The sequence below is a fragment of the Castor canadensis genome, chromosome X (genome assembly GCF_047511655.1).
Source record: "Castor canadensis chromosome X, mCasCan1.hap1v2, whole genome shotgun sequence".
Lineage (NCBI taxonomy): Eukaryota > Metazoa > Chordata > Mammalia > Rodentia > Castoridae > Castor > Castor canadensis.
This window is the reverse complement of record NC_133405.1, coordinates 97,653,879-97,667,980: the sequence shown is the minus strand read 5'-3', so window position 1 is coordinate 97,667,980 and position 14,102 is coordinate 97,653,879. Positions and strand designations below refer to the sequence as shown.

The 14,102-nt window shown below is 37.6% G+C and overlaps 1 protein-coding gene and 1 long non-coding RNA gene across 2 annotated transcripts in view; one reads left to right on the top strand and one right to left on the bottom strand.

Annotated features, from left to right (window-relative positions):
* Positions 1–14,102, top strand: part of LOC141419714 (uncharacterized) — a 73,233-nt gene that overhangs the window by 44,409 nt on the left and 14,722 nt on the right. The gene's annotated exons all lie outside the window — the stretch shown is intronic.
* Positions 1–14,102, bottom strand: part of Dgkk (diacylglycerol kinase kappa) — a 75,966-nt gene that overhangs the window by 48,943 nt on the left and 12,921 nt on the right. Inside the window, exons 4-5 of the mRNA XM_074062182.1 lie at positions 13,740–13,820; positions 11,736–11,840 (exon numbers count right to left, since the gene is read on the bottom strand). Of these exons, the coding sequence (XP_073918283.1) occupies positions 11,736–11,789 (54 nt within the window). The 5' untranslated portion in view covers positions 11,790–11,840; positions 13,740–13,820. The remainder of the gene's footprint in view (positions 1–11,735; positions 11,841–13,739; positions 13,821–14,102) is intronic.

The following is a 14,102-nucleotide window of genomic DNA, read 5'->3' as shown; positions in this document are numbered from 1 at the left end:
GAAGGTTATTACATAATGATACCGGGCTTGAATTACCAAAAAAGTATAACAATTATAAATATATATGCACCCAAAATTGGAGCACCTAAATACATAAAATAATATTAAATGACCTGGAGGGATAGACTGCAATACTAGAAAAGAAAGGAACTACAATACCTCACTTTCAATAATGGACAGATAAACTACACAGAAAATCAATAAAGAGATAATAAAGAGATATTGGACTTGAATTAGACTTTAAACTATACAGAGCATTTGTTTCCAGCCACAGAATACTCATTCTTCTCAAGTGCACATGAAACATAATCCAGGATGGATCCTATGTTGAGGCGAGCTTTCTCTCGCTCCCTGTTATTACTACTGAACCTAACTGGGCCTAACTAGTGGAGATGCAGAAAGAACACAGGATAGACAGACAGACAGAAAGTTGGGGCCAGGTGTGCTGGGCTCTTGGATAGAGACACACAGCAGCCTCATTGCTTCTTTTCTCTATTATTCTCTTCATTTACTTTGCTTCTTTTCTCTATCTTTATTCTTTAAAGCCTTACTCCTTTACAGTTCTTTAAAACCTTGCTTCTAAAGTCTTCTTTAAAACCTTGCTTCTCAATTCCTTAAAACCTCTTTCCTTAGACTTGCTCTGTCCCATGTTTTCTCTTAGCTTTTCTTTAGCATAATCTCTCTTAAAGTCTTTGCCCTCAGACTTGCACTGTCCCATCAGACTTGCACTGCCCATGTTCTCTCTTTAGCTTTCTTAAAGCCTCGGTGCTCAGACTTGTACTGTCCCATGTTCCCTGTAGCTTTTCTTTAGCTTAGCTTTTTTAAAGCCTATGTATAAAGTTCTTGGTGCAGACTTGCACTGTCCCATATTCTCTCTTTAGCTTTAGCAATTCCCCTTCAGCAATTCTTTTCCCTTCGGCAATCTCCCTCCAGCAATTTCCCTTCAGCCAAAAACCCCTTCAGCAATCCTCCCTTTATCAAAAACCTCCCTTTGTCTAAAAGCCTCACATCCTCCTTCAGTTGAGTCTTTTATACCCAGTGGTAAAAACAAGGAGGTGGAGCAATGGTTCTTGGGGAGAAACCTGCTTTAAACAAACAGGAGAAAACCTGCTTTAAAGAAACAGGAGAAACCTGCTTTAAACAAATTAGGAAAAGCATCTGAGCTGTGTCTTGCCTTCTCGCTCTGTTCTGTGGCTGGGGCTGTGCCAAACATCAGCCTACAGATTATTTGACATAAACATCTTAGGAAAAGTAGCTGCTCTGCATCTTACTCTATCCTTATTCTGTGGCTGGGGGCTGTGCTGAACTCAGCCTATAGAACACTGAGTACAACTGTGCTTCTCCTACTCCATTCCCCATGCTATGTGCAAATTTAAGAGGACTGAAATTGTATCAAGTATCTTTTCTGACTAGCACAGTGTCTCATGCCTGTAATCCTTGCTACTTAGGAGAAAGAGATCAGGAGAATTGCAGTTTGAGGCCAATCATGCAAAAAGTTCATGAGACCTCTTCTTAACCAATAAAAGTTGGGTATGATGGTATGTGCCTGTCATCCCAGCTATGTAGGAAGTATAAATAGAAGGATTACAGTCCAGCTGGACCCTATCTCAAAAATAACCAAAGCAAAAGGTGTTGAGAGTGTGGCTTAAGTGGTAGAGCACCCACCTAGTAAGCCCTGAGTTCAAACCCCATTACTGCCAAATAAAAAGTACCTTTTGTGATCACAATATGTGAAACTAAAAATCAAAAGTAGGGGAATTTCAGAAAATACACAAATATGAAGAAATTAAACAACCTGTTCTAAAATAACCAGTGAGGTACAGAAGAAATCAAAAGAGAAATTAAAAAATACCTTGAGACACACAAAAACAAAAATACAATATATCAAAACTTATGAGATGGAGCATAAGCAGTTCTAAGAGGAAATTTATAGTGATAAATGGCAATATCAAAAAATAAGAAAGATCATAACCTAACATTCCACCTCAAGGAACTAGAAAAAGAACAAACTAAGCACAAAATTAGAAGAAGGAAGGAAATAAGAGATATCAGAACAGAAATAAATGAAAGAGACTATAAAAACAATTGAAAAAAATCAATGACACTAAGAAGCTTTGATAAGATAAATAAAATCAACAACCTGTTATGTAAACTACCTAGGAAAAAAGAGACTACTCAAATAAGATCAGAGATTAAAGAGGAGATGTTACAATTTATACCACTTGCTGTGGTTTGCATTTGGGTTGTCCCTCAGAGGTTTGTATGCTGGAGACTTGTTTCGCATTGGTGCAATATGAAAGGTATTGGAGCCTTAGGGCCTAATGGAAGATAAATAGGTCATGGGGAGCAGTGCTTCCCTCTGCAAGAAATCATTTAGTTCTCATCAGACCCTGGCTGGTTCCAACCAAGAGTGAATTGTTATATAAGAGCAAGAATGGCCCTTTCCTGCTCTCTGGCTTCCTGTCTTGCCATGTGATCTCTTCTTCTTGTAAATACTCCTACCATGATATTATTTCTATGTTGTGACACAGCCAAGTGGGTACTCATCAGACATCAACATGATGGGGCCACATGATCTTGGACTTTCGTCCTCCAAAACTGTGAGCTAAATAAACCTATTTTCTTTATAAATTACCCAGCCTGTGGTGTTTCATGACAGAAATGGAAAACAGCCAGATGCCAGTGGCTCACACCTGTAATCCTGGCTACATACGAGGTTGAGATTAGGAGGATCATGGTTTAAGATCAGCTCAGGCAAATAGTCCATGAGACTCCATCTCCAAAATAACAGAAAAATAGACTAGAGGTATGGTGTGGCTCAAGCAGTAGTAAAGTGCCTGCTTTGCAAGCACAAACCCTGAATTTAAAAGCCCCAGTCCCACCAAAAAAAAATTAGAAATGGAAAACAGGTGAATATAGCACTGAAACATAAAGGGTAATATGAAATGACTGAATTCCTATATGCCAACAAATCAGATAACCTAGAAAAAATGATACCTACAACCTACCAAGACTGTATATAAAGAAATATAAAACATGAACAGACCAATAATGAGTAAGGAGATTAAATCAATAAGAAAAAGTCTTCCACTAAAGAAAAGCCAAGACCAGATTGCTTCACTGGTGAATTCTAGCTAACATTTAAAGATGAAATAAGGGTTGGGGATGTAGCTCAGTGATAAAATGTTTGCCTTGATTGTATGAGGCTCTGTGTTTGAGCCTCAGCACCACAAACAGGTAAAGAAGAAAATAACACCAATTTTTACTAAAATCTTCCAAAAAATTAAAGTAGAGGGAATGCTTCAAAATTCATTTTGCAAGACTAGCATTAACTTAATGCCAAAGCCAGAAGATATTACAAGAAAATAAAATTATGGGCCAATAGCACTGATAAACATAGGTGCAAAAATCCTCAATAAAGTATTAGCAAACCAAAGTCACCAGCACATTAAAAAGACCATTTAGTATGGTCAAGTGGGATTCATCACTGGGTACAAAAATGGTCTGGCATACACAAATCAGTAAGTATGAAATATATTATTAACAAAATAAAAGATAAAAATCACATGATCATCTCGACGGAGAAAAAGCATTAGACAAAATTCAATATCCCTTATTGATTAAAAAAAAAACCTCTTACCAATTAGGTATAAACGATATGTACCTCAACACAATAAAGGCCATATATGATAAACCCATAGATAACAAAGTTTTCTGGCAGTACTGGGGTTTGAACTCAGGGCCTAATGCTTGCTAGGCAGACACTCTACCACATCAGACACTCCATCAGCCCTGCTAACAAAGTTTTCAACAGTGAAAAGCCGAAAGCTTTTCCTCTAAGATCAGGGATGAGACACGGTTGCTTACTCTCATCACTTTTCAACATAGCACTGGCAGTCCTAGCCAGAGCATGTAGGCAAGAGAAAGAAATAGTATTCTAACAGGAAAGGAAGAAGTAAATTTGTCTCTATTTGCTGATGATATGATCCTAAGTAAAGTCCCCGAAGAATCTAGCAAAAAACCCTGTTAGAACTGATAAATTCAGTAAAGTTGCAGGATACGAAATCAACATACAGAAATCAGTAATGTTTCTGTTTATATTTCTATTATAAATGTTCTCATTTATAAAACCAATAAAAAACTAAATACTTATATGTAAATTTAACCAAGGAGGTAAAAGATCCGTTTACCAAAAATTATAAAACAATGCTGAAAGAAATTGAAGAAAACACAGATAAATGGAGAGATATATAGATATTTAGAGAAATATATTTGTGGATTGGAAGAATTGATGTTATGAAAATAACCATAATACCCAAGACAATCTATAGAGTCAATGGAATTCCTATGAAAATTTCAATGCCATTTTCAAGAAATGGAATAAAAAGTCTTAAAATTTGTATGGAATCACAAAACACTCAATAGTCAAAATAACTTGGCAAAAAGAACAAAGCTGGAGATATCATACTCTTTGATTTCAAAACATAAAGTAATTATAATCAAAACATCATAATAGTGGCATAAAATAAGACACATAAGCCCATGGAACAGGATAGAAAACCCAGAAATAGACTCATGCATTTACAGTCAATTAATTTTTGGCAAAGGTACCAAGAACACAAGATGGAGAGTGGACGGTCTTATCAATAAATTGTGCTGAGAAAACTGCATATCCATAGGTAGATGAATGAAATTAGACCCTTAACTTACATGATATACAAAAATCAACTCAAAATGGATTAAATCCTTAAATCTAAGACCGGAAACTATAAAACTACTAAGAGAAAATGTAGGAGAAAATCTCCACGATGTTGGTCTGGGCAATGATTTTTTTTGGATATGAGCCTGAAAGTACAGGCAATGAAAATGTAAATAGATGAATAGGATGGTATCAAGCTAAAGCAGGAGCATAGCAACATAAATGATTAACAAAGAGAAGTGACAACCTACAGAATGGGAGAAAAGATTTTAATTCGTATATTTGATAATGAGTCACTATCAAAAATATATATTAATAATTCTACTCAAAAATGGGCAAAGGGCCTGAACAGACCTTTCTCTAAAGAAGACATGCAAATGGCCAATAGGTAGCTGAAAATTGTTCAGTATCACTAATCATCAAGGGAATACAAATTAAAACCACAGTGAGATACCACCTCACACCAGTTAGAATGGCTCTCATCAAAAAAGATGAGTGTTAACAAGTGTTAGAAAGGATGTGTAGCAAGGAAAGCTCTTACACATTGTTTATGGGAATGGAAATCAGTTCAGCCATTATGGAAAACAATATAGAGGTTCCTCAAAGAAAGTTAAAAACAGAATGACCACATAACCCAGGAATCCCACTTCTGGATATATATCCAAAGTAATAAAAATCAATATGTTGGCCGGTTGTGGTGGCACATGCCTGTAATTCCAGTTACTTGGGAGGCAGAGGTAGTAGTATCACCAGCTCAAGGCCAGCCTGGGCAAAGTTAGCCAGCTCATCTAAAAAATAAAAGGGGTGGGGGTCATGACTCAAGTGGTAGAGCTCTTGCACAGCAAGCATGAATTCCCAGATTGAAGGAAAGGAGGGAGGGAGGGAGGGAGGGAAGGAAGAAAATCAGCATGTGGAAGGGATGTCTGTATATCTATATATCTGTACTACCATGTTCACTGAAGCATTATTCACAATAACCAATATATGGACTCAACCTTAATGTACCTAAACAGATAAATGGATAAAGAAAATGTAGTGTATATAATAGGTACACAATGAGGTGAGTAGTATGCAGCCTTAAAGAAGGATGAGATCCTATTATTTGAAACAACAGGGATGAATCTGGAGGACATTATGCAGTGAAATAAGCCAAGCACAGAAATACAAGTACTTCATGATCTTACATGTGTGCAGTATAAAGTTGAACTCATAAGCGAGGTGATAGAAATGCTAATCAACTGGATTGTGCCATATTGTATACAAAAATCAAAACATCACACTGTATCCAATACATGTATACAAATATAATTTGTCAATCAAAACTAATATTAATAATGTTTTAAATTAAAAATAAATATAATAGGACTGGGGATGTAGCTCAGTGGTGGAACATTTGCCTAGCATGGGCAAAGCCCTGGTTTTGATACCCAGTGCTGCCAAAAATAAATAAATATAATAGCACACTTATTTTAATTTTGACTACAGTCTAAATGATAATATTGTGGACAGATTTGGTTAATTATTAAAATGAAAAAAGGGATAGAGATGAATTTCAGATGAGATTATTAAGCAAAAAGGAGCTAGAATTTAAAGATTTGAAAAACTCCCTATTACAAAAATATGAGAAAGTGTGTTTGGTAGGGTGTGGCAGACTCACTGTCAGACTTACAATGATCTCAACAAAAGCCATGAATAGAGGTAAAATTATATTAGAAACACTGCCAGCTAAGGCTAAAGGAAACCGAGCAAATGGGCCAAAATGGAGGAAGCCCGTAGAATTTCTTAGACCTTATAGGACTGGACAAAAACTATTTGATTGCAAAGAAAAGCTATTCTTTAAGACAAGGAAAGAAGGCCCCAAAGTTGATTCAGAGATCATCAGGATTCCCACTCCCACAACAGGCCCAGAGTACAGAGGCGTGGGAGCAAGCCTGCCTCTACCTCAATTCCTTCTTTCCTGTTTTTCTCTTTTAAAATGGAGATGTTTATCCTATTGCCTGTCCCATCATTGTGTTTTGGAAGCACATGGTTGACTTCATTGGTTCACAACTGGAGATGAATTTTGCCACAGAATGTCTGCCATATCTGCATTAAATGATATTTAGATGATACTTTGGATTTCAGACTTTAGAGGCAATGCTGGAATTGTTTGGTTGGAATAAATTTATTTTGCATGTGAGAAGAACATGAGTTTCTGGAGGCCAAGAGCAGATTGTCAGACTGAATTTGTGTCTCCTTCCAAATTCATATGTTGATAGATTATCCTACAATAAAATGATTATAGGAGGTGATAGAGCCCTCATTAGTGAGATTAATTCCATTATAAAAGGATCCCTTTTCTGCCATATGAGGATACAGTGAGAAGTTGGTTGTCCATGAACCAGGAAATGGGCCCTCACCAGCCACAGAATCTGCCAGTGTCTTGATCATGGACTTCCTAGCCTCCAGAGATATAAGAAATAAATGTTAAGTCATCCAGTCTATGGTATTTTTGTGTGAACTAAGACACTGCTGTTCTAGGGCAGTTATAAGGCTATTTCCCTATCTCCTGAATCCCTTTAACTATAATGCAGAACTCAGGTATGTACACTAATTATTTGTCTATTAGTTAAATGAGATTCTTTTAGTCTCAGTGCTCTGTAACTTCTAATGCATTATCCAAATGTGAGGATTTAATAATACTAAATATCTGCAAATTGCATACAAGTCTCAGATAAAATATCCCATAAGCCACAAGATCTTATAAAGATGTAATTCCTCAAATGACTCTTGTTTGGAATGGCTTATATGATGAAATGTTGAGTTTTGATAAAACCAAGTCAGTGGTTTGTGCTGAAATGTGAACTCAACTGCGTGGTTTTATCAAGGTTGCAGAAGACTATTAGGGCCTCCAGGCTGGCTGCTGTTGGTAAGGTAATCATATTGTTCAAATCAGAACACTTTCAGCAGTTAAAGAGGAACAGTTAATACTTAGGGTGGGACAAGTGTAAACTGGACTTATCCTGGGCAAGCCACTCATCATGAAGACATGAGCTAGAGAGTCATTAGTCACTTTGAATCTAATTGTTGATCTACACAATGCACTTGTCTGGCTTATTATTCCTACCCCTATAATCACAAAAGGGTGAGGATTAGAGGAAAGAAGAGAACAAATTAAGCCGATTGAAGACATTTTTCCAACAGTATACATAGATCAAGAGTTAGAAGAGCTAAGATCTCAATTCTTCTAGAATAAACTGATTTCAGGCAAGGCAACTGACTCTGAGGCTCAGTTTTCTTATCTGCTTAATTGCTTAATGAAATCTTGCAATCACAAACTTTTCAAGTTGAAAGGAATGCTGGAGTTCCTTTAGTTTGCCTATCTGAAAAATTAATGCTTTCTACAACATCAGGACAATCAGTTCAAATAGTTTGCTTGTAATACTTCCAATGTCAGGGAGCTTTCTATCTTAAGAGATAGTTGATGGCATCGCTGGAGCTCACAGTTAATGTTAGAAAGTTCTTCTACTAGACCAAAGTCTAAGAAAAAAATTGTAAGATTTAAGTCTTTTACACCTAAAAAACTAGCTAGCATTTGTTGCCCTTAACGCAGAGAAACTAAAGCAGATACCTTAAAGCAACTGAGGCCAATAGGAAAAGGGGAACAGGTACTAGAGAAAAGGTTAGATCAAAAAGAATTAACCTAGAAGGTAACACCCATGCACAGGAAATCAATATGAGTCAATGCCCTGTATAGCTATCCTTATCTCAACCAGCAAAAACCCTTGTTCCTTCCTATTATTGCTTATGCTCTCTCTACAAAAAAATTAGAAATAAGGGCAAAATAGTTTCTGCTGGGTATTGAGGGGGGGGAGAGGGAGGGGGCGGAGTGGGTGGTAAGGGAGGGGGTGGGAGCAGGGGGGAGAAATGAACCAAGCCTTGTATGCACATATGAATAATAAAAGAAAAATGGAAAAAAAAACAATAAATGTTTAAAAGAAAAAAAAAAGATTTAAGTCTTTTAGATCATTGAATGAGCTCATTTTGCAAGAAACTTATTTCCCTGTCTTTGGAAGCATTCAAATAAAGGCTACCATGACTCATGATCTCAGATGCTCTAGAGTCTAGAATCTAGAATCTTGATGAGTTTTAAGGTCCATTTCTGTTCCCATAGTCAGTGACCCCATGATAGGCATTAGAAAAGAACTGTTAATGTAGCTGTCCAAATAGCTCCTTATTTCCAATTTGTTCTTTTATATGTTATATTCTTTCTTTAAATCCCGCAGTCTCAAATCTTTCATCTGTTGCCTCTCTCTCTCTCTCTCTCTCTCTCTCTCTCTCTCTCTCCCCTTTCTTCTCTCCTTCTCTCTCTCCCCTACCCATAGAGAATCAACCCCAGGGGCTCTCATATGCTAAGCAAGCACTCTGCCATTGAACTACATCTCCAGCCCCATGTTGCCTCACTCTTATATTTAGGTTCTCCCCTTTCCCTAACTTAATATCCACTACTGTTTGTCCTCCCTTATTCTGGGGCTTAACTCCATCTTGCCTGAATTGATCTGTAGCCCTCTCTGAACTTCTGGCCTCTAGTTTTTCCCTTATCTAATCCATCCTGTATTTCTAGAGTGTCCCTCTGACCAACTCCCTTCCCTTCCCAATCCTCCTCTAACTGAATTTTGATCATATTATAAGTCTTCCCCACTTTTTCCTGCATTAAAAAAATTTACCATTGGCCTTACCTTACCTCTCTAGATATGCTTCTTGTGCTTACATCCCCAAATATTCTGGTGAAATTTATTTTGCCTTTCAGTGTATTCTGTTTCCCTGTTACTAAGCTTTTTCATATACCAGTTCCCCTGCTCAGGACTTCCCCCTTCCCTAAAATTCCTTGCTACCAGTAAAATCCTATCCATCTTTCAAGGTCAGTCTCAATCTCTATTAACTCTTCCCAGAGGTGTCCAACCTAGTTATCTTTTCCTTCCCTGAACTCCTATACCTACCCTTTTATTGTCTGTTTTATTCATCTGGCAATCAATCATGCATTGCCTTATAACATCTCTGCTAACTATTTATTTTGAGTACTGTCATTTAGCTGTCTCTTTTGTTCATCTTGTCTCCCCAACTCCCTAAAAGTTCATTGAAGCCAGGAGTCAGAATTATACCTTCTTTTCAACTCTCTAGGGAACAGAACTGAGCACCTTGTAGGGGCTGCCACATTAATGTGTACTGGATAGTTTCCATTGGATTATCTAATTGTTCTGTCACTACTTTAATAGACCACTAAATCCATGTATAATATTCCCTCACCCCATTTGTCAGGCACTGGTGGAGATAGAAGATAGAAGGGACTGATAAGGTATGTATGGTAAAAAGCATATTTGGCTGTTTAAACTTAAAGCAAGATGAATTGCTATGATGCTGGTGATGAGACATTTCCCTATCAGCTAAAAGTATTTCTTAATAGGTTTAGGTCCCTGGAATAGTTCCTCAGAGGTTTTGATTACAACCTGATACTCACAACTCTTCCAAGAGAGTAAACAGATTTTTTTTTCCTATTTTGTGCTAGATAGTCAATACTTAGGTGTTTAATTCAGAATGGCACATCAATTATCTGATGGCTTTCTCTAGTATTTTTGCATTCCTGGACTAATAATTAAAATTCAAAATACCCTATGCAACTTTTTTTTCCAAATTGAAAATGTTATGTGATTTGTAGGAAGCACTCCAATTTGAATAGAAGTAAGCCAAGGGAAAGAAAGGGATTGCTTCACAGGGATGAAGATGGGAAAGAAGTATAGAATTTGTAACTCTTTGTGGTTACCTCTAATGCTATGTCATGGTGGCCTCATTGCCAGAGAAGGGATGTGCTTCTCCATCAGGAAAGGAAGAAGAAAATAACAAAGGAATGAAATGCTAAATGCTAAGTCACATGAAGGGTTTATTTTGAAACCCCATTATTACTGAGCCACATTGCACACTGCTGCTGTATCCCAAATGCTTAGACCAACCCTCTGCTCTTTGCTAGTACTTAAGATATCAGGATCTTTTTAGTGTTTTTGTTAGCATATATTAGTTTTGCAGGGGGGTTTCATTGTGACATTTGCCTGTGTGATCACAATGTATCTTAATTAGATTCACCCCCTCCATCTTTCTCCCTCAAAGGAAGTATTCATCTTCCCCTTTATTTCCAAGACGTTCAAAGAAGAACTTTACATTAGGATGAACCATGCATCATTCCCGTTCTGAACCCTGGCTCTAAGATTGCCCTTGGATTCATTTATTCATTCAAAAATGTGTATTGAGCCTCTGCTACATAAGTAAATGAATGCCAAAAATCCCTCCTCTCTTAGAACTTACATAACTCACAACTATACGAGTGCTACAGAAGATCGGGCTAAGGCAGAAACCAGAGTTTAAATGGTGGCACCACATATTTCAGGGACCAGTGACCAGAGATTTGGTATTGCCAGTGGGGGAAAGAAGAACCCTGATAAGCTGTGGGGATGACTTCACCTTTTTTATTCTCTCTACAATTCTTTTGTGGTGGACAGAAAATAAAGAGGTACAATTGTATAGTGGTTAAGGACATAAACTTTGGTATCACATAGCCTGGGTCCAGATCTGGGTTTTGCTACTGAGTAATTGTTTCACCTTGATCTGGTTTCTTCCTCTTTCTGACTCTCAGTTTCCTTGGCTGTTGCTATAGTTATTCAGGAGACCCAAGTCAAGATTGCTGATTGCAGTTTTCTTAACATAGGGGCATTTAATTTGGCTGTTCATATGCATCTTGAGTGCCTCATTCAAGTATACAGTAATATCTACATATAAGTGGATGTGTACAGAAGTATCCAAGCCACATACTTATCAAGAGTCTGAGTCTAAGTGAATTATTCCTGGGTAGTGTTCTAAACAAGTGTCCTAATGATATCTATATAATAATACCAGACTTATTATCTCTGCTTCCATTTTATTCACTGTTTGAAAAGTAGTTTAACTAATGCAATGAATTAAGTATTTGCCTATGAAAGTTGTGTGCATTCTTTACTCTTTCCCTTACCTTACGAGTTTCTCCCTGTTGGACAGTTTTTATGGTATTAATCCATTCTTCCATGTCTTTCCGGTTGGGTGCTGCCAGGGTGACTTTTCGTTGTGGTGTGATAACCTAAAGAAAATGTCACAGTATTAGCTGGTCTCACGCCGCAACATTTACCCCAAACATTGTATGTGAACTCGCTAAGGAACTAGACATATATATCTACCAAGCACAACCTAAGCCACTTCTTCAATATAGGACAGAAGTTCCCAGGCTCACTCACAGTTCCTTGGATATCCACCCAAAATAATAATAATGATGATAGTAATAATTAAGACTTTAATGGTACTTTCTGTGTGCCAGAAACTATTCTAAAGCACTTTAGGAATATTACTTCAATCAATCTTCACTACAACTCCATGAGATGGGCATTGTTATTTTTCCCATTTCATAGCCAGGAAAGCCAAGACAGAAGGAGTTAAATGACATGCCCAGGATCACCCAGAGGGTAAAAAACTAAGCCAAAATTGAAAGCCAGATTCTTTGGCTCCTGAATCCATGTTCTTTGACAGTAAGCCATACATGATCTATTATAGGGAGGTTGCCTAAAAACCCTACTTGCTTACTGACGCTCTGTCTACTTGAAGTGGTAAAAGTGTACTTGCTTCATTAAAGCATGTCTCTTTTTATTGGGGTAGGGAGTGAGATGTCTAAAAATTCAGTTTCTTTCTTTTTTATGGGCAGAGACAACATGGAGAGAGCTTTACATTTATCTTTCTTAATTCTAAAATAGGTGCAAAAACTTAGTAAGGAGCTATGAGAAAGCCAGGCTGAGGGTCTAGCACATGTAGACCATGGGTGGAACTTGGTTCTTCTCAGAGGTCTGGAGGAAGCATGGGTAGCTATGTATTGCTTCAGTGTATAGCTATAGAACCAATCATTGCTACCAATACCTCAAATATTGGAGCTAGAGCTCACCATACCAACAAGTAAGTTCTTTTTCCTTTGGCATGTAGCATAGCATGATTCTGTGGTAGTTGGGATCATGATCACAGACACTCCTTTAGTTTAGAACCATTCTTAGTTGGGGTTGATGTACAGTTTCTCTGTGTTTTCATTAGGCCAATGTGCAGCCTAGCCCTTGGGATTTCTTTGTAGAAATCAGACCAAAAACATTAGCCTACTGGCTCTTCACCCCAAGGTTCAGATTTTTTGAGACCAGTCAATAGAACCCTCAGCTTTACCATAGGTCAGTGTGATGTAATAAGAGAGAAATGAAAGCTGGGACTTCTTCTCAGATTCTGCTGTTCCCCTTTCAAGGGAAAGAACATGGACCAGCCATGAAGGAGGGTATGGGTCTAGTGCTTTTTACCACCTCTTACCTGCTCAAAGAGGAACCCCCGTTTCTATTACCTAGTATTGAGACTGAGAAAAGACAGTTCTGGAAGGATATGGGTAAGAGATCGCTGGGTCAATGGACTTACTTTTTCACTGAGTTTTCTTGTCTAGATTCACCTGAATAACCAAAGCCACGTGACATCTCGGGCTCATTAAGCCCCAGAACACTTTCTTAGAAAATGCTCTGCTTTCTTTGAGGTACTGTCATCAGTAGTCTCAGCATGGGGTATATTTCACTTTGGATTTACATTCTTGTCTACCTCATCAAAGTTACATGTCATGTAACTTGATTATCCTGATATTCTCTATGACATATTATTAGTTTCTTGAAACCCTCTCAGTGATACTCTTCTAAATCATCTTTACCAGGAGAAGTGACTAAATTTTGTAATAGTCACATGCTCCTTGCCCCCTGAAATCAGCTTATTGCAGGCTGCTAATAGGGAACAAGACCATTACTTTGCCCCCTGGACTGGACTGGTAGAAATTTGTTTGTATGAATAATAACACTTTGAGATTAAAGGAGACTTGGGAAACCTAATGTCCAGAGATGGGACAAGTGGGTATGGCAGTCCCTCTTCTCAGCTAGCCCCCACCCTTGCCCATTCAGTCATTCCCAATCTTACTTACACAAAAACTATGGCAAGGATTTCTACAGCTGCTTTCTGCCAAGGTGACCTGAGACAGATCAATTGTTTCAAAGTGTGCAAACTGGAAAAAGAGGGAAAAGGACAAGAAACCATCTGGTTAATGAGGCAAATAGATATTAAAAGGTACATACACATACATATACACACTGACAGGCATTTTGGGCAGTCACGATCCAATCATTTATTTGTTTTGAGGACTGGGATTTATGTAGCAACATTATTTTTGTGTATACATTGTGTGACAAAATTTAAACTAAACCAAAACACAATTTTCCCAAAACTGTTATGTGGATTTCTAGAAAGGCTTGGGTTGGTCAGTTCAGAATTATTTAAATATAAAGGT